Here is a 23,502-nt window from a genome sequence, read left to right on the forward strand (position 1 = left end):
CAGCAGAGAGGCCTATGCCAGTTTTAGATTAGTCTATGGTCAGTCATTGGTTTGACTCATCAAATTTTCAATATCTTATTTCAATATTTCAAAAGGTGGGCTTGATATAAGTGATGCAACATGATACAAGTGATCTGTAATACACCACATTAGGCACTAATGGTCAAATTTAAATAATTTATTTAAGATATATATGTAATGCCATCTAGTGGCTTTTTGGTAGCAGCAGTGTGCACTATTAAAACAGCAATGTGCAACATAAAATAAATAATAAAAAAATACAGGAACTGTCATGTACAAAATAATAGAACAATTAGAGCCTTAACAAACTGAACTCTACCCTACTACAGTTAAACTTGAAAAATAAGACTTTAAGACTTTTCCGGTCCCTGAGAATGACAAGTTTTTTTCTTTAACAAAGATATATTACTAACTTTATCTGAAAGATACTCCTTAAGGTACTAAAACTATTAACATATTTGAGGCTAGACAAAACAACTGTTATTATTATATTTTCAAGTTTTTTTTTAAGAAGATGAGAATGTCCACATGCTCTGGAGAAAGGGCTGCTCTTTGAGCAGTCACAACGTCGACTACGGTGTGCTGCGCCATTTGCATAGCACGCACGCGTGCTTGCGTTGCTTAAAGGCAGGGGTCGTCGATCCTCTTTTTGACTTTGAGGCTCGAGACCATGACATAATTACTATTGATTTCGATAAAATATCGAAATCGTGACACCCCTACTCATTACTATTCATTACAAATGTTTAGAACATATTTCCAATATTTTATTCATCTAAAACATCTAGCCTTGACTGGTAAAGAATATCAGGTCTACAAGACATTGAAAAATATGTAAATCTGGAACGTCATTAAATATGAAGCACAGAAATTATGGTAGTAAGTTTCAGAGATGTTAAGAGTTGAATTGGGTCAAACTGACCCCAAAGATAAGGGGTGAGTTAAGCACTTGAAGTTCTTCTATGTAGACTGAGTTTATTGAGTGTGAATTATGAGTCGATGCTGAGAGTAGAGGAAGAATGAAGTTATGCTAATTACTTTGGTGTACCTCACCTGATGTCTTTATTTGAAATGAAAAAGAACACACACTTCTCAGAATGATTTGATCTAGTAAAATCTATTTTGTTACCTGGCTGGTTTCCTTTTTGAATCAAGATGGCTGAATTAGTGAGAGTAGATAATTTACATTAGGCATCAGGATGTAAATTAAAAACATATTTTCAGAGACTTTGAACATATGTTTGCTCTACTGCTGGATGAAATGTTATGTGTGGTCTGCTTTGACTCTCTTAGATAAATACTTTGCTAATAGGCCAAGGGGAACACTTTAGTCTTTAGTCATTTTAGTTCTGTTTTTAATTAAAGTACATTTGATATCACTTTAATACATTTTATGAAGCTGTTGTGTCATTGTAGATTCTGTGTGGTTTTAATTATACATCAGTCTGCTTTACTGCTGTTCTACTGGTTTAAATTATACATACTGGGTTTAATATCAGGATAGACTTTGGTGTTCCAGACTTCCTTTGACCATTTTAATGAAAAGAAACCATCTAAAACATTTCCCCCACTTTAGAAAAATAGCTTCAGGATGTTCATTCTTCTCTGTGTGGCCATGTGCTTTCTAAACAGACGATCTGCACAGTTTTTAAGTGTCTTCCAGTAAAACATGTTTCATACAGATGACCCTAATCTTCATATCACTATTTGCCAAAAATGCTGGATAACATCATCTGAACACACACACACACTGCTAACAGACTGCTGGTCACAGTCAGCCTTGTCAGTGCATCAGTCTTGACCTCTCTCTGGTTGACTATGTACAGTATAATCTGTAATCTGTAAAACTAAAGAAAGAAAAAAAGAAATGAGATGGAATCTCTCTTCAGCAAAATATAGTGACCTGCCTACTAGCTTATCAGTAGTCGTTACAGGAAGCTGTTGTTTTTACTGTGTTTTTCACTTTTAAATCAAATGACATGTGAATCGTGTATAAACCAAAAGGGTGTCAGAATATTATAGATTATACTTCCCTTTAGAGCTTAGATTCTCTGCCCAAGCCCGACCCGATGCCCGACCTGAACTCGGGCCGATATAAAGATATATAGATTTATATAAAGCAACGGCGTGATAATCACAATATATCAAAGTAAAAAAAAAAAATTTTTTGTTAACTTGAACAATTTAGAATGTTATAATCACGCAACTCGTGATTCAGCTCATCCACATTACGCACTTGACTTGCATCACTGTGTGTAGCTGTTCTTAAAAAATAATTTTCTTAAATAATAGGTCTATGCTTCTTTAAAGCTCCACTAGGTAGGATTGAGATTTTGTGCTCGCGAGCTCCCCCTACAGTTGAGTGTAGAGTAGAGTGTAACAAATGTTTCAGGCGGATTAGTTTCTCTTTCTCGTTTTCTGGCTTCCACAGACATATTCGGTCTCTTTCCAGCTTCTGCCAGAGTGTCTGTATGTTAGTTTGTAAAGAATGAACCAGGAGTCCTTGTAGAACTGTTAGAACTAAAGGTCGGAAAGCAGGTCGCAGTTCTTGCGAGGGTTGGTCGTGGCCGCCTAGGAAAACTTACAGAGTCTGGTTTGAGCTCAGAGGAGCTCCGGCACAGACACGAGAGCACCGCTATTCCTCCTATTACACCTCAATGCAGCGCTGCAGTGAGTTTGAAGCTGTAATTTTACTTCTTTAAAAAGTTTAAAAATCAAGAAAATCCTACCTAGTGCTGCTTTAATGTTAATTAGCATAATTCTGAACAGATTCCGCTCATTCAAACATTAAAAAAAAACTCAGTTTTAAAGCTCTACTAAAAATCAGGTTTAAATCGGGCTCATGCTCATAATAACATCTTATGGGAGATGAGAAGCCGGAATGAAAACAAACTAAAATAAAAAGTAAGAGATGAATTGATGGACATTTGGTAATAGATTGGCATAAGATTCCTCCTGTGTAAGAATAATTTCAGGGTGTTCTGACAAAACAGAACATTTTAATCAACACAAGCTGCCAGTCTGTCGTATTATTATTTTTCATTAGAGGAGGAATAGCACTTAGTAAGCATGAGGTTGTTATTATTACCCTTTATTCATGCTAATTTAAATATCAGCTCATTTATTACATTTGCAAAACATCTCAAATCTTAACTGAATTTGATCAGTAATGGTCGACATGTAGTCGATGTGGAGGATTTTTGAGAGCACATTTGTTTTCAATAATAAGAACTGATATCTGATAACGCAGTAAAAAAAACATGACTAATTCTTAATATAATTTTTAAGCAGTCCACCGAACTGTGTTATCTTGAAGGCTGAAGGCCTGGTCGTAGGTGTTCTTGGAGAACTGCAGTGAGTCTAATCTGGCATGCAGTTTGTCCTTTTGCCCTTCCTTTGTACAGTATACTTTACAAAAATAAACCTTGGCTGACCTTGTAGCGTCCTGCCAAAGACCTACGAGACTGGGCTTCAGTTTCCCAGTTTCCCTGTTTTAATGTCATAACGCTGGTGAGATGTTTGATCTAATGAATGAACTAATAATCAGCGACTCTATTTTAGTCTGATCTTCCTGTTCATACCTCTCCCCCTCCCTCTCCTCTCTTTCACCCCTCCTCCCACTCTCTCTCTCTCTCTCTCTCTCCATTCTCTGTGGCTTTCCTTTCTTGTTGCTCTCTCCCTTACTCTCCCTTCCCCCTTCCCTCTCTCTCACAGACTCTCTCATCTGAGGGAGGTGGACAGGTCCATCTCTCAGTTCTCTCTGATTAAAAAGCTGCCAGTTCCTCTGTATCCAGTGCTAAACTGTGTGTTTATTGTTGTGGGGTGATGTGATAACAGGGGGCCTTTTTCACCAGAACAAGGAGGAGTGGAGTTTCTGCTGTAAGGGCCACGAGGAGGCCACATCATCGGGAAGTGTTGTGTTTACGCTGATTAATTAGCATGACCTGGCGGCGTGATCCACAGGGACGCCTGTCACAAACACAAAGCTGTTAATGGCTCGATACAATCCATCTGGCAGGATGAGAGCCAAGCGCCTAATCATGGAACTCAAGTAAAGACAGCAGGTCTAATAAAAAAATATGTTCTGAAAGAAAGTACTTTTAGACCCTGGCATTTTAAAAAAAAAGGTTGATTCTGACATCCCATCCAGAAGTGAAAGCGCTAACATTGCGTTAATCATTGCAGGGTTTTCACTACACTTTAAAACAGGGGTGTCCAAACTTTTTTTGTTGGGGGCCAGAAGGAAAAATATATTTGAAGTCACGGGCCACACTATGTAATAAAACAAATAATGAAATATACCACTTTAAATAATACTTTTTTCCTGATTATTTAATTTACACACCATTTTACTTGACTAACTATCTTTTTCTTTGACAGTGTTGTGTAAACTAAGATTTTTCAAATTGATGTTTAATCATGATGTCTCTTAATATAAAACTCCTTAATTACGGCAACTTTTAGACTCTTTGGCCCGTTTTTCTGCGCTAGAAATGCACACTCTCTCCGCTTTTAGGCTCTTTGGCCCGTTTTTTTGCAGTAGAAATGCGCACCCTCTCCGCTTTTAGACTCTTTTGTCCCGTTTTTCTGCGCTAGAAATGCGCACCCTCTTAGCCTTAGCATTTGATTTAGTTTAGGTAAAGACTGTCTGTCTTTCACTGTTTAAATTTGACCCATATGCATTTTTCTGTTGCTTTCGGTACTCATGATATGGTTTAAATTTAATGCAGTACTGTTTAAATGCTCACAAATAAAGCAGCACAATATTTCTTGTCCAGCATTAAAAGTTTTTCACGAGACATTTTCACACTCACCTACTTCTCGCTATCTGCAGACTTTAACACATTGTTCTGTGTTCCATTAATCACATGGTCCAACATGGTCTTGTGTTCCACACCTACGTCAGACACAGAGGGAACGCATTGAGATTTGGTCATAGGTTGCCAGGTCTGTATAGAGCCCTCGAGGGGGATTGCCATTGCTACAGAACCCTCACTGGGCGGGATCTTGACAATATTTCTAAGGTCTGAAAAACTCATGTGAGATCATACAGGAGAGAAGTTGTTTGGTTAATGATAAACCCAACTGCATTATTTGCATACTGTTCTGTATTTTACTGCATATGATAAATCATGCATAATTCATAATCAGAATAAAAATGATTTGACATCCATTACAAGATGATTACTTACAAAATAAAATAGTTTTTTATCATGTATAATAATAAGCCTGTGAAAAGGAAGAAAAGTAATACAAATTAGTACATGAAGCTCTTTTCTCCATATTGAAAGCTATGATAGGAAAAAAGCGAGCTAGGAACACCAAGCTTATTGTCAGTGAAAAACAAAGTAATTGTACAGATAGATGTCAATCTCTCATCTGGCGCAGATGTAACACAGACCTTTAATCTTGCTAATTTAAAAGCGAGTTTGACCTGATTAAAATGAGCATCATATTTGTCCTCTAGATAAAATGACCCTAATGAAATTGTAAATGAACCCATCATGTTCATTAAGGCCTGATAAAACTGCAAGTCCAACACTATTAAGCCTATTTGATGTGGGTTTGAAAGATCACTTACAGATACTTCATGCCGTTTATCAGCACTTTATCTCAATGTGTCACAATAGTAATGGTTGTCTCCTTCCATGGAGATGTTTGATAAAAGTGACATCTGTTTTTGTATTCTCTGCTTAGAAATGGATTGCAGGCTTGATTTAATTTTTAGTTTATAGTGGGCATATATTAAATACCTTGCACTCAGGTTCTGGGATTGAAGTGTCCCAGCATTGCGTAGCATGAGGACAGCAGACTGAACCGTGGAGATGACACACATGGGTGGATACTTTAAAGGGTCCAAAGTCCAACGTATAATCCCACAGATGTTTTGGCAACGCCCATTCAGTTGAATCCAGAAAAACCTGCTAAGGATGTGTGAAAGAAAGAGGTGTGATGAAATTAACTGGCCTTTAAAAAATCACCTTTACACACCCAGTTACATAATGAGCACAGACAGTAATAATCAAAGAAACATACTGTAGACTGCTACGTAATGACACTGTAAGAGGAAGATCATGACTGTGGTTGTTTTAAAGCTATTTAACAGGCATTAAGTATTATTATTTTATTTTATTCATTTTAAAGAACACACTAATTAAAAAAAATAAGTGTAAAAGTCACTCCACTGGCCATATATGAGCGCTTTGCAGTTCTATAATTACAGACTGTAGGACCACCCCAGAGCAGCTATTATTTGGACTGCAGTGACACTGACATGGTGGTGTGTTAGTGTGTGTTGTGCTGGTGCGAGTAGATCAGACACAGCTGCTGGAGGTTATAAACATCTCAGTGTCACTGCTTGTCCACAAAGCAGAAATATCCAGCTAACAGTGTCCTGTGGGCAGTGTCCTGTGGGCACTAATACAGTTCTAGAGGATGATCAACACAAACTGTTCTGTCTCTGACATTAGATCTACAAGGTGGAGCAGCTAGATATAAGTATCTGATAGAGTGGACAGCGAGTGTACACAGTGTTTAAAAACTCCAGCAGCACTGCTGTGTCTGTATTCTCACACTAGCACAACGAACACTAACACCTCATACACCACCACCATGTCAGTGTCACTGCAGTGCTGAGAATGAATGACCCACCACTCAAATAGCTGCCTGCTCTGTGGGGGTCCTTTGGGGTCCTGACCACTGAAGAACAGAGTGAAAGGAGGATAATAAAAAGAATGCAGAGAAACAGATGGACTGTATGGTCAGTAGAGGTGGTATTATGGACAGTTAATGTAGAAGCAAGCCAGTGGCCATTACATTCGAATATGACTGTGTTTGTAAAACATATACATGTGGAAATGCTCAAATTTTTATTAGCACAGCATCTACAATATTCAATTTAGGATCATTTTTTTTAGTTTTGGGTCTAAAGTTAAAGTTAAGTTACCGTATTTTTTACACACTATAAGGCACAGTTAAAATCCTTTCATTTTCCCAAAAATCGTCTCTGTATGAATTTTACCAGTCAGGTTCTAAGGAGCAGTAAAGCCACTACGCTGAAGTACAGAGTTACACAGGAGTTTCAGTTTAGTTCTCCAGCAGTATTAACATTAGCTGCTAACCGTGTGAAGCCCTTTGGACATCCAAAGTTGAGTATTATCGCCCTATAGCCTGCTGCTAACAACAGATAGCACTGCTGGAGCAGTATTAGCATTAGTCGCTAACTGCGCTGAGTGTTAGCTCATTGGACGTTCAGAGCTGAGTATTAACGAATTCTAGCCTTCTGCTAACCCCCGATAGCACTGCTAGAGCAGTATTAGCAACAGCAATTAACTGCGCTGAGCTCGAGATCATTTGACCTTCAGAGGTGAGTATTATCGGCCCGTGGCCTGCTGCTAGCACTGCTGGAGCAGCATTAGCATTAGTAGTTAACCACAGTGCTAGCTCTTTTGTTGTTCAGAGGAAAGTATATCGCACTGTTTGAGTGTCGGGTGCACCATTGGTCTGTTAGTCATGCGGGAGTTTCCAGAGATACTTTAATGAATGAGTATAAAGACTTATTGTCTGGAGATGGACTTTAACTCATGTTTTTATTTACAGTATCTGTAATAATATGTTTACTTTAGATATTTGCCCTCTGCCTTCATTTGCATGTGATCCACATTAAATCAATTATGGAAATTCTCCTTGTGGAAGTTTCCCATAGAGAGATTAAGCCTAGTTATAGACTATATTTTTTCCATTCAAAGTACTGTTTCCAAATCTGGGAAAATGTCCCCTCATGTTTAGAGATGGACTTTCTGGTTTTGTTTTGACTTTTTTTTAACTGTATATTTTGATTCCTGTATGTACAATTTCTACAGAACATAACCCATAAAGGTGCACCTTTCTGAAAAAGGGTTTTTAAGTGTATTCTTAGCGGGGGTGTAAGGCTAAAGTGTAAGGTAAGCAGATTGAGTGAGAGTCACTGCATATGCATTGTGCTGGAGATCTAGCTGAGAGTCAGCAGAGCCTTTGTGTTATGAGGTAAGCTAATCCCCTCTGGCAGCCTAGCCCACCATATTCTGGACAGTGTTGGCCAGGATTGCTGCAGCACTCTTTCCCATGTTCGTCTCCAGAACCTAGCCTTCTTTTTTGTCACTACATTGTGTATTATCAACATACGAGAGCATCCAGCCTTTTTTAGGCATAGCACTGAGTCAGAATCAGTGTTTTGGGTCTTATGAATGTGTGAGCATGAAAACGCAGAGTAGAGTAGATGATTCCTGGAATCAGGCACTAGATAAAACCTTCCATTTAAAGATCTTAGCAAGTTTCCTTCCTTGATGTTTCTCAGCTCTCCTACTGACGCATGAGGAAGAATCCTTCCTAGGCAGATTTTTCTCTTTCTTTCCTTTTTTTTTTACTCTTCGATCTATTGTTTTAGACTGAATCACTGTTCCTGGTTTATACATTCATCTGCTTCCACTGTTAATTAAATCCCGGTATGAATTACAAATAACATGACTGTTCGGTATGATTCATTTTATTTTAAATAACTTATTTTTCATGTAAATTAAGACAATGTGGCTATTGGTTCAGTGATTTTCCATTGCACCAACAAGCACCAAATTTTTAGGCGTCCTATATATATGAGTATAAATATTTCACCTATCGTGTTTAATGTATTGTGATTTGTAGTAGTCTTAAAAATAGTAAAGAAGTCAAGGAAACGGTTTAACACAGGTAAACAATTGATTAAATTAAAATAGACACCAATGGCAGTAAAGGTTTAGATATTTTAGATAGAATAAAGTTACAAAAACACACATGGTTGATGATGTATGGTGGACTGTATGACTGAATTTGATTAGTTGATGCTTTTAAATTTCACACAACCGTGTCTATTGCAATTGGATTCTGTGCAACAAGAAGTAGCTCAACTTTGTTGATCTATGTCGTATATGATTGTACACTCTACACAAAACACATCCAATTAGATTAGTACCTGTACCTGTATATAAATATAAAATATTGTATTTATAAATAAAAATGTATTTATATAGCACTTTTTACAACTGATATTGCAAAGCAGCTTTACAGAAATGTGATAGGATAATCAGACAAAACATTTCTCAAAACATTTTGATGGATTTGCAAGGTATTGGGGAACTGTAGTCTTGTTTGTCCCCTGACCCTCCATCTTTAGCTCTTCTCTCTACCTTCTGCTGCTGTGTGAAGAAAGAGAGTGACTATTTTGCTTGTTTTTAATTTCTCTTTATTCTTTATCTTTCACTGCTCTCATCTTTGACTGAAAATAAACTATACCACTATACTATACACTCTTATTTCATGAAAGAATAATAGATTTAATGGAGCACAAATAGCTTTTACTGAGCCCGTCTATATCATATTCTGTTCATTGGTAAAAAAAAAAAAAAAACTTACCTCACATCTTACTCAGAATGCAATAATTTGACCATCATTAAACACATTCTTGTGAACTGCTGTGCCCGCTTTGTTTTAAATATGTAGTAAAGTTTCCTGTTTACAGTGTCACCATGAATGGCCTTCCTGTCTACATCCTTTATCCTGGCTAACTTGTAGTGAATATGTTTCCTTTTACCTTCTTTGATATTAGACTTCTCAGACATTGACCTCTTGGGTCTCTCCAGTTCTTTTTTTTACCATGGTAGAGGTGTTCCATTCAAAAGATATATTTATATTTATTAATAACTGTAATATCATCTTGTTGGGAGAATAGAGAAGTCTGAAATCTCTTCTCTCTTATCTGATTTTTTCTCCATTTTTGTTTCTTTAATTCTCTATTTATGTCTCAGCCTCAAATGCTTAGTTTTTATCTTGACATTTCTTTAACAGTGATTCTATAAAGACTTTGTTTGTTTAATTAAGATCTTAAAACTAATTTTTTATTGAGTTGATTATTGGAAAGTATTCTAGGGCTGTAAAATGTAATGATTGTGGCCAGCAGTGTCTGGCTAGAACATCCCTGTGATCAGACATGTGACTTTGTTAGAAATCGCATTTACATTTAATCTAGACGCCAAACACAGCTCTAGAAATAATTAGAGACCACTTATTAGAGTTTCTTTGATTTTACCAAATTGAAAACCTCTGGAACATAATCAAGAGGAAGATGGGTGATTACAAGCCATCAAAACAAGCTGAACTGCTTGAATTATTGCTCCAGGAGTGGCATAGAGTTGTCCAAAAGCAGTGTGTAAGACTGGTGGAGGAGAACAGACCAAGGTGCATGTAAAGTCTGATTAAAAACCAGGGTTATTTCAGCCATTTTCAACCAATTTTCTGCAAATAAATGCTCTAAATGACAATACATTTATTTGGAATTTAGGACAAATGTTGTCCGTAGTTTACAGAATAAAACAACAATGTTCATTTTACACAAACATATACCTATACATAGCAAAACCTGATTCAGAAACTAAAGTGGTCGCTTAATGTTTTCCAGAGCTGTATAAATCCCACAGGTCAGTGCAGCACTGTTTAGCTTCAATGTGTATGGACATGACAGTATTTGTGACTGTCCTATGATTTGTGGCATGTCAATGTATTGTGCAGAATGGTCACATGGGAAGAAAAAAAACAAAAAATGTTGATGCTGCATGATATAAAAGTTTAGTTTGGTGCATCTAGAAAATGTCCAAAACACATCTAACCAAGATCAGATGTGATTCTTGGTGAACTCCCTCTTTAATAACACAGATCAAACAGTGACTCCAGTGCAAATGTATTTATTTGCTCATACACTGTTCCCTTTTGAAAGCATGTGAGATGTGACCTTCTGGGAACTTCTAAGAAACTTGATCGTTATCATTATTAATCTTCCCAGATGGAGAGATAAAATACAATAATGTTGAGCTTCCATTAGTTGAAGTAAACAAGGACCAGACAGCTTTTTAGCAGCTTTTAGTTTTGACAGTCTCAGACGATCTTCTCACTAGCATACTGCAAACTGTGATCATATCAAAGATTTTTCCACTCTGGATTTTGTTTTGCCAAAGTTTTTTTTTTGTTCCCTAAAATGAAAATGCACTGTAGTTTAAAATCAGTCACAGCTAAAGTGATGCAGTCTGTAATTAAACTGAGTTAAGCCAAATGCTGCTGTCATTTTTGTATGCCAAGAAACACCAAAATAAAGGCAAAATAAAGTTGGACATACTGAGTAGGATCAGTAGTAGTTAACCCCCATCTGGTTTATTCTGTTATTAATGCTGAAATCAAGTGTCTACACTAATCTGCTGTTTGTCACTATGCAAATGGAATCTGACCCATTCATGTTGCTGCAGCACACACTGTCCAGAAGGCCTTTTCAGGCAAACCTGTTTGTTGTGCTGCTTTTTCTACTGATTTCAATGATAAAATGTTTACTGATAAGGTCTGTTGTTTCTGCCACATGACTGCAGCCTGACTCGTCTAAAACAGGCCTTATTTGGCTTGTTTGGCCAAGACACAGTCAAAGGATTCTTTGAAAAAAAGTCAATTTAAAGCTGCATGTGGTGGGGTTTGGGGGGTTTGCAAAAATAATGGGTCATGTGTATCTTTAAAGGTTCTATAACCTGCATTTATTCTGTATTTTACATTCATTTTTTATGCCTGTATATTGGGCTGAGTGATATTGTATAAAAATATAATATTCATATTCTTTAAATATATGAGCGGTTCTCAATTATGATTTTTTTTGTTCTTATTTAACTTTATTTTTTTTATTTGTAAAATAAAACCCAACACAATTTACAGTAATGCACAAGCTATTGTTTCCTTTACATTTATTTATTTATTTAGTTAGTTTTTTTTATTAATAGTAAGCAGTGCCCTTCAACCTTACATGCAGTTTTTATATTAAACACAATGTATTTCAGTTTAGGAATAGTGTAAAATATAAAAATCACTGCCACATAAAAAAGTTATTTACAAGTTTCTGACAAACCATCTCTCTACTAAAATTCTGGTAGCTACTATATGTAAAGATTCTATATGTACAATCTTGATTATCCCATTTTGACTTTTTTTTTAACAATTTAATTTGATTAATCAAATTAATTAAATTAACCTCCCAGTCCTACCTGTATAAGGCTTTGGTATATGGCTGAATGCAGTTTAAAACCCAATTACAACCCTATGATAATACGCACAAGAATACAACTCCAAATCAGAAAAAGTTAAGACTGTTTGGAAAAGGATTTCATTTGTTAATATACACCCATTCCTGTCTTTTAGGTCTGCAAATAAGTTAAGCGTAGTATGTGCCACTGTTCTTTTAAACTGTAGCAATAATGTAAGGGCTGGTGCCCGGCCGCAGTGTCCTCCAGGGCATCGGAGGGCGCGCCAGGCCAGCGCCGAGGGCTAATTGCCTAATTATCAACACCTGCTTTCAACAGCTTATAAGCAACGCCAACTAGCCACTCAGCGCTGGATCTTTGAAGCTCGTGAGAGCCAATCTATGCCGGTTACAAATAATTTACATTACAAATACATTACAAATAATTTAACAGCAGTGCCAATATTACACGTTATTGCATGAACCTGAAGTGTATTATTGCGATTATACCCCATAGTTCCATTATCACTGTTTATTAAAAGATTTTGAGTTGAAGAGGATGAGAAAATTCGATCTGTCTGGTTATAAACACTCCGCCAGTTCAAATAGTTCCATTGCTGCTCTGTTTGTAGCTGCGCTGTTTGGCTTGTAAGCGCTGCATCGCTGCTAGGTTACCTGTATGTTGCAGAGTAATACATGAAGAGCTTCGGTTACAGTGCAATGGCACTCATAGAAAGCCTCTCAGCCAATTACATTGCAGAGTTGGAACTAACTGTGGCATAATAAGATTTGGAACACTACTTCATCTGACCACAATACTTGTTTCCTGTGTATGGTTGTAACTCCCAGATGCCTCTGAGCCCAGAGAAGTTGATGCTGCTTCTGGACATGGTTTATAGAGCTTCTGTTTTGAACTGTAAAGTTTTAAGTGGCATTTGTGAATTAACTACGCAATGTTGTGCTCAAAGTCAAAGTAACTATTAAAAACAACATAAAAAATTGTCTTATTTGTGTTTTCGTACCATCTTAGTTTATTCTGATGTGTTGCTTTAATTTGAAGAGCTCAGCTCAGTTCAGCTCAACAGTCATAACTTTAACAGTTCATAGTATTGTAATAAGAGTAGTGTAAATCTTTTTTGTCATTATTTCTGCCAGCGTGCATCTAACCAGATGCTGTTCTGTTTGTCAGTTAGCCCACAAAGCCACACTTGGCCCACAGGTTGTGCAAGTTGTCACAAGGTCTAGTTTGAATAGCAGCCTGTGGTTGTGAATTTTACAATATCTAGTATAGATTTTGAGAGGTACAAGCTCACCAGTGTTGCTTCCTGAAAAGGACTGTCTGAGAATACCCAGGACGGTAAGAGAACATGGGCTTGGTGTACGTAAAGTTTCTCAAAATATTCAGGAACATTTTGGAACTGGACTGTTTTACATTGGATTGAAGAGACTGCTATGAGGTTTACTGTATTTTACTTCCAACTATACCAAGATAAATCCAGTTCTCCTTTTTAAGCACCTTTAACCCTTAGAAGTCTCAGATATTGCTGCCATGTGCTGGAATTACATGTTTCTTGTTTCTCATTCATAGCAAATAAGCAGAGAACCTATTTTTAGAGGTATGTCAGTTCTCTACTATTATTAAACACCACTTTGTCTCATGTCCAGTTTTGCAATTTCAGCTAGTATAGAACATGCCATCAGCTTGTGATTAATTATTCAGATGGAGATTCTTTCTGGACTGAAGGTTAGGTGACTTCTGCTTGTAGAAGGATTCCAGCCCCCCTCTCTGATAAGGGGAGTTAGGAAAGAGAGATTAAAGAGTTTAAAGTGAGGATACAAGGCGGCGGAGGGTTACAAAGACTTTTTATAGACACATTAACGATTGTGTTGATGTATTGAAAGGGATATTACATTTAGAGAAGGGGCGTCTAACATGTTCCTCTCCTCACAAAAAAATGATTTCACAACACCACATAAAATTTAATGAAAAGGTAAATGCAGACTTACCTAACTACTAGGGGTGTAACAATAAAAACAGTCATGGATCCATTTGCATTGTAGTTTGGACCCCATGGTTTAGTATGAGTATGAGACAAAAGAGAAAAAACAAAAACATGTAGGACTAACCTATAAACCTAGGAATCAAAGCAATACAACTGAACCATTACAGTTTCCACCATATTTTGTGGATTTGTTTTCTCATTTCTTTTAGTTTATTTCAACTGGAACACTCCCCAAAGTCATGAGGGTCTGATTAACCCAGAGTTCAGAATCCAAGATACACTGCAATTATACTATTAACAACAGTAAAAGCAGTTTGATTTGTACAGTTTAATACTTCTGTATATTTTTGTCACTCAATCAGTTGTACACACACTACTGTCCACCTTCTATCTATAGACATGTTTTTGTAGTGGTTATAAGCACAAACACTTGTGACGGTGCTAATAATGATAATGAGCACATAAAAAGTGGGATTCACCATTTAAACATTTTAAACATAAAAAAAAAGTTAACAAACCAATTGGTGTAAACTCCAAACTGATTTTTTTTGTAAATGTCACATATTATATATTGTCACTGTCCGATGAAAAACAAGTAGTTCCAAAACACTGACTATACAGGAGACCTTTAAATGAAAGTCAATGTAAAAAAAATATTTCAGGTCATGTTGAAGAATTTAAATGGGTCCAGTTTGTTTGTTCAAATTATTCTTACAAAAAAAATGACAAAAATTGAGCTACTTGTTTTTCATTGGACAGCGACTCTATACTCTGTGCGACGTGCACTGAACCGCTGCCCCTGATCTGTGACCCCAGTACCTCGAGTACATGTACAGTTACACTCCTAATAACTACATTTCAACACTATATAAATAACTCCTGATGTCTGAGGGTGAAGACTTGCGAACAATGTGGCAGTGTAAACTCTGCATTCAGCTGTTCTTGTATCATCCCAGGTGGGTCCTGTTGCAACATACAGTGTTTATTCGTCCTACATTCTGACTTGACAGATTGTTCATTTCTACACTTTAAGTCAGAGTTGGTAATGGACCATTGCAGACTGTGCTGAATCCCCATGTTGGTGACCTAATTCAAATCAGATGTACTGTAGCATATAAAAATCTTAGGACTAAAGAAGGATTTGTACGTAGAGAACAAACAGTAACATTTCCCGTAAGTCTCTGATTGAATTGAAGGCCGGTATGCGGTACAGAGCCATCAATGCTAACCATCTCTTATCATAACTTATGAATATACAATGGCACTAAAAGAATAAACATCAAAGTCATTAATCTTTAAAAAGTTCTGTTGGGCAGAGCAGCAGTGATCATAAGCCTATAATTGAATTTTGGGAAATAGTCCAGTCCACACACTGGAGTATGCTTTTTTTTTTCTCAGCGTGATGCATGAGTAGTCGTGGTGAAAGGCTCTCAGGCTTTTGTCTGTGGGTATGGAGACACAGGAGAATGAAGCTGGCGCTACTGTGCCTCGTTTACTCATAAATTCTGCTCACCCAACGTTTTATTTTATCTCCTGCCCAATGGCCATGGACCATTTGAGCCCATGTATCCCGGGAGGAGATACAAACAGTTCTGAAAAGATAGAGCGCTTGGTTTCAGTGTGCATAGCTTTCTGACAACACTGTAGTTCACCAGCAGCACTTCTAACAAGAATGCCTCTCGTTATCTCTCAGAGCACTCAGTGGTTTAGGTGGTGATATTGAGGATCCAATAGTAAATGACCGGAGGTTGGAGAAGCCTATTGTATACACAGTACTTAAATTGTTTAAGGATTTGTTTGGAGATTTTTAGCCTTTTAGCATTGTAGGAAAGGCTAAATAAGGCTATCTCTGATGGTGTGGATGGCCTGGGAATGTCCACACCTGTGTAAGTTTTGAGGTGTTATCTTGTGAGCGAGGTTAAACACTGGCCAGCGTTTGTAAGTAATTTTGTAATTACAAAATTCAGCGTTTGTAAGCATTTGAGCTAGGCCTGCTAGTGGGTTTTAGACAGATAGGACACTCCCTTTTAATCATATTTACTGAAGATGTGCAGGATTTTAACATTCCTCAATCCACAATTTCATGCGGATACCAGAAATAGAATTTTAGAAGTCATTATCAGCAACAGTAGACAGTGTTGTAAATGATCATGGCTGGTAGCATCTGGCTAGAATTGTCCATGCAAACAGATAAGAGACCCTGGGAGATATCAGTTCCACATGTATATCCTGCAGGCAGCACAGCATTTTTAGGTTTTGCAGACTATGGCAACGTCATAAGGCAAGATACCAGTTCATTGACATCACTACATCACTACCATGTCAGTGTAATTCTGCAGCACTGTGAGGACTCATAAGTTAAAGATTTTTTTGTTTGTTTTTTAATTTATACCAATTTTATTTGTTGCTTTTCTGTTCCAAACAATACTCTTCTTTTTATAAGAATCCATGACTGTGATTTTGAGATCTTTGGTCCATTTTTGAACATGTTTATCTTAAAAATACTGTACTATAAAAAACAGCACTGAGAACCTCAGTTTTATAAATAGAACGTTAATAATGTACAACATTATTTACCATTGTGTAAAACTGTCGCCACCAACCTTGTTTTGACATATTTCTGTGTAAGTCATGAATGTTTAAGGACACACAGCTTCACGGCCACACAAAAAGTGTCATGTACTGTAAAAGTATGAAAAAGTCTCAGGAATGGGATGTTTAACCTGGCATGCAACTAATATTATCAAACATCTCTCTCTTTCGCCTTCCAGATGGACGTCGCTGATGGAGCCAAGCAAAATAAATCAGAGAACAGTGTCCAGTGAACGCAGGGAGGGAGGAGACCATGCTGTGGAGCCCAGCTGCTGCATGCTGCTAAAGGAGCAGGCCCTTTATTTCTCTTCCACTCGTCCACTCGTCACTTGTGATTTTTCCTCAAGGATTAATTTCACTTCATGGTTGAAGCTGGCTATGCTGGAATAACTTTGTGTTAGTTTTCCCGGCAGCCTATTTTTGTCTCTTTGTCTTTTTTTTTGTGTGTGTTTCTTTGCGGAAAGGTTAAAGGACCAGCCATGAAGTGTGCTAGAGACATATGACACCCTGAGCAAACCATGCTTCATCAGCATGGGCATGGCCAGTGTTTTCTGTGCCTCAGTCAAAAAACTGAAGACATATGAAGACCCAAAGCGAGGAATGCCCCATGTGGAGTTTCCTGTCGAAGTGGATAGTTACGGTGTTGTTGTGTTCAAGCAAATCTCAACATTCCTCCACAATATGGCCTGACATGTAAAGAGACAGTAAAGAGATCAGCGATTTCTCGATCATTACGTCTCTCAAGTCTCGAAAAACACTTAAGAGATCATGTGTAACACGACTTGCAATGTGGACTCAAACATTGACCAGTTCTTCCAGCCTGTGCTGTACATTATTGTTATCATCCTTGGCTTCCCTACCAACTGTATGGCCCTGTGGGCCGCCTACATGCAGGTGAGACAAAAGAACGAGCTGGGCATCTACTTAATCAGCCTGTCTGTGGCTGATCTTTTGTACATAGCCACTTTACCACTGTGGATTGACTACTTCTTGCAACATGATAACTGGATCCATGGGCCAGGGTCCTGCAAAGTCTTTGGCTTCATCTTTTACACCAACATCTACGTCAGCATCGCGTTCCTCTGCTGCATTTCCTTGGATCGCTACTTGGCAGTGGCCTATCCTCTGAAGTTCGCCAAGGTGCGCTGTGTCAAGACAGCCACTCTGGTTAGCGCCATCGTTTGGGTTATAGAAGTGGTTGCCAACTCGGCACCATTGTTCCACGATGAGCTCTTCGAAGCGCGCTATAACCGCACCTTCTGCTTTGAGAAATATCCAATGCAGGACTGGGTGGCAGGCATGAACCTCTACCGAATCTTTCTGGGCTTCTTGGCACCCTGGTTCTGTATGTTAGCAGCATACAGAGGCATCCTGAAGGCAGTACGAGGCAACGTCTCGACCGAGCGTCAGGAAAAGGCCAAGATCAAGAGGCTGGCCCTCAGCCTCATCCTCATTGTGCTGCTCTGTTTCGCACCCTACCACGTCCTCCTGCTGTGGCGCAGCGTTCTCTTCATCAGTAACCCCTGTGACTGCAGAGTAGAGGAGAACCTGTTTGCTGCGTACCACGTGTCTCTCGCGCTCACCAGCCTCAACTGTGTAGCAGATCCAATCCTCTACTGCTTCGTCAATGAAGGAGCTCGCAATGATGTGGGCCGCGCCCTGGCCGCCCTGATGAGACTCTTCCATCGTGGACAAACCACAGAAACACTGATGAGCGGCTCAATCACTGTCGAAACCCCCCTGGCCACCAAGAAGCCAGACCTGTACGGACAGGTCAAGACGAATTCCTATAAAAATGACATTGAGGTGCTGAAAGAGGAGTGCCTTCAGATGACCAAAATTAGTGTTAAAAATTGAACTTGTGAAGCGAGTGACACGCTTTCTAATGCAGCCACACTTTGGCTCACTATACGAGAACTTCAGGGACTGTGTGCCTCAGGATTTCCCCAAACACAGATTCCAACTCCTGTCACAGATCTGTCTTAAAGTGTTGGGAGTAAAACCTGCTCTGTATGTGAATGTTACTCCAGATGCCTTGTTGTTGGTGGTAATTTGAATCTGAAACTGTTGTCTCCCTCCAAAAAATGAGCTTATCTTACTTACTCTTGTTACTGTGATGATTCAGTTCTAAGTGTGTTTCTTTATTTATTTTGTAGCTCATGCCACAGTGAAGCTTAAAACAAAAAGAATAAGTAATGTAAAAAGGGCCCCATATGATGCAAGATTATCACGGCAGAGCTGTGTTAACTTTTATAATGAAGTGCAAATTTTTTAACTGGTCATACAAAACTTTTGTTACATTCTCTAAAACAGTTTATGCTGCAAACCTCACAATAGTGAACTGTCAAAACGATTTATTACTGTTTTGTGTAAAATACTGTAAGATAACAACTATTGTGCTCAACATAAACCCCAATCTTTAAAGTAAAATACATCCTTTAGAACAGGACAGGCTTCCGGCATAGCTTTTTCATCACACATAATAATCAGATTTATCTGCGAAGGTTGCAGGTTTTTATTCCAGCCAAGCAAAGTCACGTAGTAGTTGTGTTCCAGTACCCAGGCTGAGGCTGAGGTGGTACAAAGACATCCTTCAAATCTTTTAGAGCGATTTAAAGGACGCAACCGATGTCTCCCTCATGATTCCCTGTCACGCACATTTACAGTTTACGTGGAAAGCGATAGAAAACTTCAAAATGAAAAACAGCACATGGGAAAATTGAGTGAAAATGGTGGAAAGCAAATCCTCTGTCATTTTGAACTGCTAGAATCATTTCTGTGAATCAATGAAAAAGCACACAAATTTCTTCCCAGTGTCACCATGTGAGGTTCAGACGTGATATCATCACAAAGAATGCCCTTTTTTTTGGTTTGTATCCTTGGTTTGAAGTGAATATCGCATGGTGTTGGCTGTTCAGATTGAGCTTTATTGTTATGTATTGAATGTGTATCAGATTTGAATTTAAAGTGGTCTAAATAATGTCAGATTCAGTGTATTTGTGACGTTCACACTGGCACACAAAAAAAAATACATCTGGGTAACTTTTACCTGCTGTTTGAACATAGCTTTAGAGCAGGGAACTCTTCAGTTTTCAGTTCCACATTTTTACAACTTTACAACTGTAGTTACCAAACCAATCCTTTAGGGAACAAACTGGGGCAGATGCAGATCTGGAGCAGATCTTCACTCTAGCTCATCTCACTACAATAAGGAAAATGTGGATCATCTGGGCATGCCTAATACCTGCTTTAGAAAAAAAAATAGCCACTATTTAAATGGTAAAATTAAACTAAACGTAAAGGATTTATTTAGTTTTGATTCCCAATTGTTTGATACACATCCCACTTTTGTTAGGTGTTTTGGCTATGAGGGTTATAAGGGTTTAGATTTTTACAGAGGTGAGTAAGTATGTTTATGAGTAAATAAAATGTAGTAAGCTAAATCAGTGTCTTCATTGTGAACCAAGGACATGAACTATGGCCTAGGACTGCAGTTCTGTGGCACTGATGCAACTCTCAAGTTGTTGTAGAAGTTGTAAGACACCATGTTCCTATGAAACAAGGGGTAAAGGTTGATGGATGTCAGAGTGATCCGGTGGCGAAATGTGTGTTTTGGGGTTTGCAGAAACTGTTTTGGAAATGTGATGCTGTTTTAAGGACTGTGGAGAGCTGTAATAAAACAGCTTGAGTGAAAGGTTTGTTATTAACACGTATTCAACTACAAATGTCATCGTATTGTGTCTAGTTTGTCTGAGTGTTTTCACACCCACCCTCCAATGAAAAAGTGTCCAAACGATAGATTTTGCACGTTTACTGTTGTTTGAGACCTCCACTGTAAATTGTGAATGTCTCTCATCAGCTTTTGGTCTGCTACTCAACTCAACGTCTCATTTATGCCAAACTGAAATAAATAAATTACATCTGTCCAGACATTCTTTTGGCTCCTAATTTTACTGCAATGTCCCCTTTTAATCATATTAACAAGAATGGAATAAAATGGAATAGAATAGAATAGAATAGAAATGACATCAGCTCACAATGACTTGCAGTCTTTTTTCCATGTCAGAATGATGGAAATGACACTGTAGTAATTAGTAATAGCAGAAAGGTACAGAAAAATGTAGAGTGGAAAGTGTAGTAGCTCTAGCTATTAAAAACAGTTCAGAGAAAAAAATTAAATGCACACAATTCCCCCCATGGTTTCTGACACTGTGTGACACAATGCTGTTGATAAATGTGAACAGAAGTAGCTAAAAACATCACTGTTATTCTGAAGTCTGAATTTTTAAGAAGCTCCTACTATCAGAAAAACTATTTGACAAACTATCTCTAGAAGTTAAAAAGTGAGTATAGAAATAGGGGAGGATGAAAAGGTAAAGAATATTATATTACAAGACATTTTGAGGATGAAATGTATTATTGCTGCAATATTTATTGCAGTAAAATATCAACAATAAAATAGTGAGAAAAATCAGCGATCAGTAGCAGTTTAGTTAGTTTAATGACTGCTATTCAAATACATTACCCTACTTATTACTACTATGGTTTTATTTGTAAATCAATCTAATTAAACAGGATTAATTACAGGGCTCAGATTGGTCCCACATCACGAGGTGATGTGGGTCAGCACAGGCATAACTTCTAGACATATGTGTTGCATCTCATGGCATGGCAGGGCTTTCAACTGGTATTTTTTAGAAGGATAATGCTTGCCCACACACAGCGAGTTTCCTAGAAATGTCTTCGTCAGTTTGCAACATACCTTAGCCTGATTGGTCAGCAGATTTATTGTCAATCAAGCATTTATGGCACCAGTTCAATCCAATTAAACAGGATTAATTACATGGCTCAGAGTGGTCCCACATCACTCCCAGGGTGATGTGGGTCAGCACAGGCATCTGTTTGCTGATGTATCAGAGCTGTAATGCTGCGCTTTCCTCCAAACGTGCTGGCTACCTCCTAACGCTGGATCAGTAGGAGTTCAAAAAGAGGCAGTGGCTGACTTCACATTTTTAAAGGAGGCATGTGCTAGTTTTCACCTTCCACCCTGTTGAGTGGGTCGAGTAATTAGCCTTCTAAATGAGAAATAAAATTATTAAAAAATCACATTATTTCAAAAATTTATACTGTACATAATTACAAAATCACAATGCAATTAAATATTTTAACATTTAAGATTCCTTTTTTTTTTAAGAGGATTTTTTTTCTTATATATATTATACCTTCCTTTGAAGTCCGTGCTTGTTTAGTTTAAATAGACTTTGAATTAATGAAGAAGCAGAAGAGAGATATAGCAGATACAAAGACATTCTAAAACCCACATAAACATTTCAGAGATTCTACTTTTTGCATCTATTCTGCTGATGATAATATAACTTATTATATTATTGTCCTTTGTCCTATTGTCCTCTGCTGCACTTTTGGAGCCATTTTATCTCTATGATAATTCCATTAAAGAGGAAATTGTTCTATTTTTTTTTTACTTTAATTCAGCATGGAAGGTTTGCTGTAATTGCCATGGATCTTTCAATCAGTCAGTCAATCTCTGATTCCAGTCAGAGGGAGCAGGATGAATTGAACACTGGGGACGTTGTTGTGTAGTATAGATTAGGTGCAGGTGTTAGTCATAAGGTTGTCTCGCCTCTGGGGCTCCAAAGTTGTTTGCTTTCAAGGTTGTTTATTAGCAGCGGCGTGTCGGCGTGGCTCATATCGTTACGCACTCTTGATCAATAGTACTCTGGAGGTGTTACTCCTCAGCAGTGCTGCTCTGATGATGGAGGAGGACATGGTTCCTCGTGGCATGCCCTCAGCTCACTGGCTACTATTTATAACTCAGTCAATTCCAGCCGTTTACTGGCTATTTGACATGCACACCATATCCAGGCTGACTCCTGACCCGTTTGTCCTCGGGCAAACCGCAAGAGCGTTGGGAGCCGGTGGTCTTTGTGTCGTGTTTCACCTGACTGAAACAGAATAGGCTACTGTTTTGTCTGTATCTGGTTACCCCGAGACAGTGAGGTGACCCAATGACCTGAAAGGGATCAAGGTCACTGGGCTCTGCTCTAAAAATGGCACATTCCCCAGACATGCCGTCAGATAGACTAGCTGCTATCATTCAGAGAAGAAGAAGCAGAACTAGAGGTAAATGAGGTAGACATCCTTCAATGGGAAAATATTGTGCATCTGTCATAAAGCCCATAAATGGCTTTTGGTGTGTGTAGTATCTGAAAGATTAGTCAGTCGATTCTTGCGTCATGCTGACAGGAAGGTGTCTGTCACCAGGTCATAAATAATGGGTTAATGAATGGGTTTATAATTTACTATAATCTCTGCTGTAAAAATAAAAACATATAAACATATGTATGTATGATTTTTTTTGTTTTTTTTTTAATGCCACAGTCATCATAAACCATAAATCAAATTATTCTAGCATCTATAAAATGTCATACCTTATCACATTATCATAAGTTGTCGCATGTAATATCAACAAAAGCCAAAGCAAACTTGAAGCCGAAGCACACTGTGAACAATTGCTGTTGAATCGATGATAAAATCACGTGCATGAGTTTCATATCAACATTGATTTGATAACCAAATGTTTGCTGGGCATGGCCCAGGCTGGTTAATCAGTAGAGTATGCTACAGGAAGGAACAGAACCGTGTCACAGCCACAGCGTAATTAGCAGAGAGGTCACTCATAGATAGAAGGCTAAATTTATCCTACAACTTTTGAGAAAATATTTGTTGTTGCCATCTTAAAAAATGATCTGAAATATAAAATTATTAGAATTTTTATTCTTGCACTTTTTATGTGATTTCTTTTTGGGC

General features: G+C 38.0%; 1 protein-coding gene across 1 annotated transcript in view; it reads left to right on the forward strand.

Moving 5' to 3' along the window:
• The window catches only part of gpr4 (G protein-coupled receptor 4), a 41,619-nt gene extending 18,586 nt beyond the window's left edge, over positions 1-23,033 (forward strand). Inside the window, exon 2 of the mRNA XM_007236826.4 lies at positions 16,854-23,033. Within this exon, the coding sequence (XP_007236888.2) occupies positions 17,443-18,531 (1,089 nt within the window). The 5' untranslated portion in view covers positions 16,854-17,442 and the 3' untranslated portion in view covers positions 18,532-23,033. The remainder of the gene's footprint in view (positions 1-16,853) is intronic.
• The last annotated feature ends 469 nt before the right edge of the window (positions 23,034-23,502 follow it).

The sequence above is a fragment of the Astyanax mexicanus genome, chromosome 18 (assembly GCF_023375975.1).
Source record: "Astyanax mexicanus isolate ESR-SI-001 chromosome 18, AstMex3_surface, whole genome shotgun sequence".
In the NCBI taxonomy this organism is placed as follows: Eukaryota; Metazoa; Chordata; class Actinopteri; order Characiformes; family Acestrorhamphidae; genus Astyanax; species Astyanax mexicanus.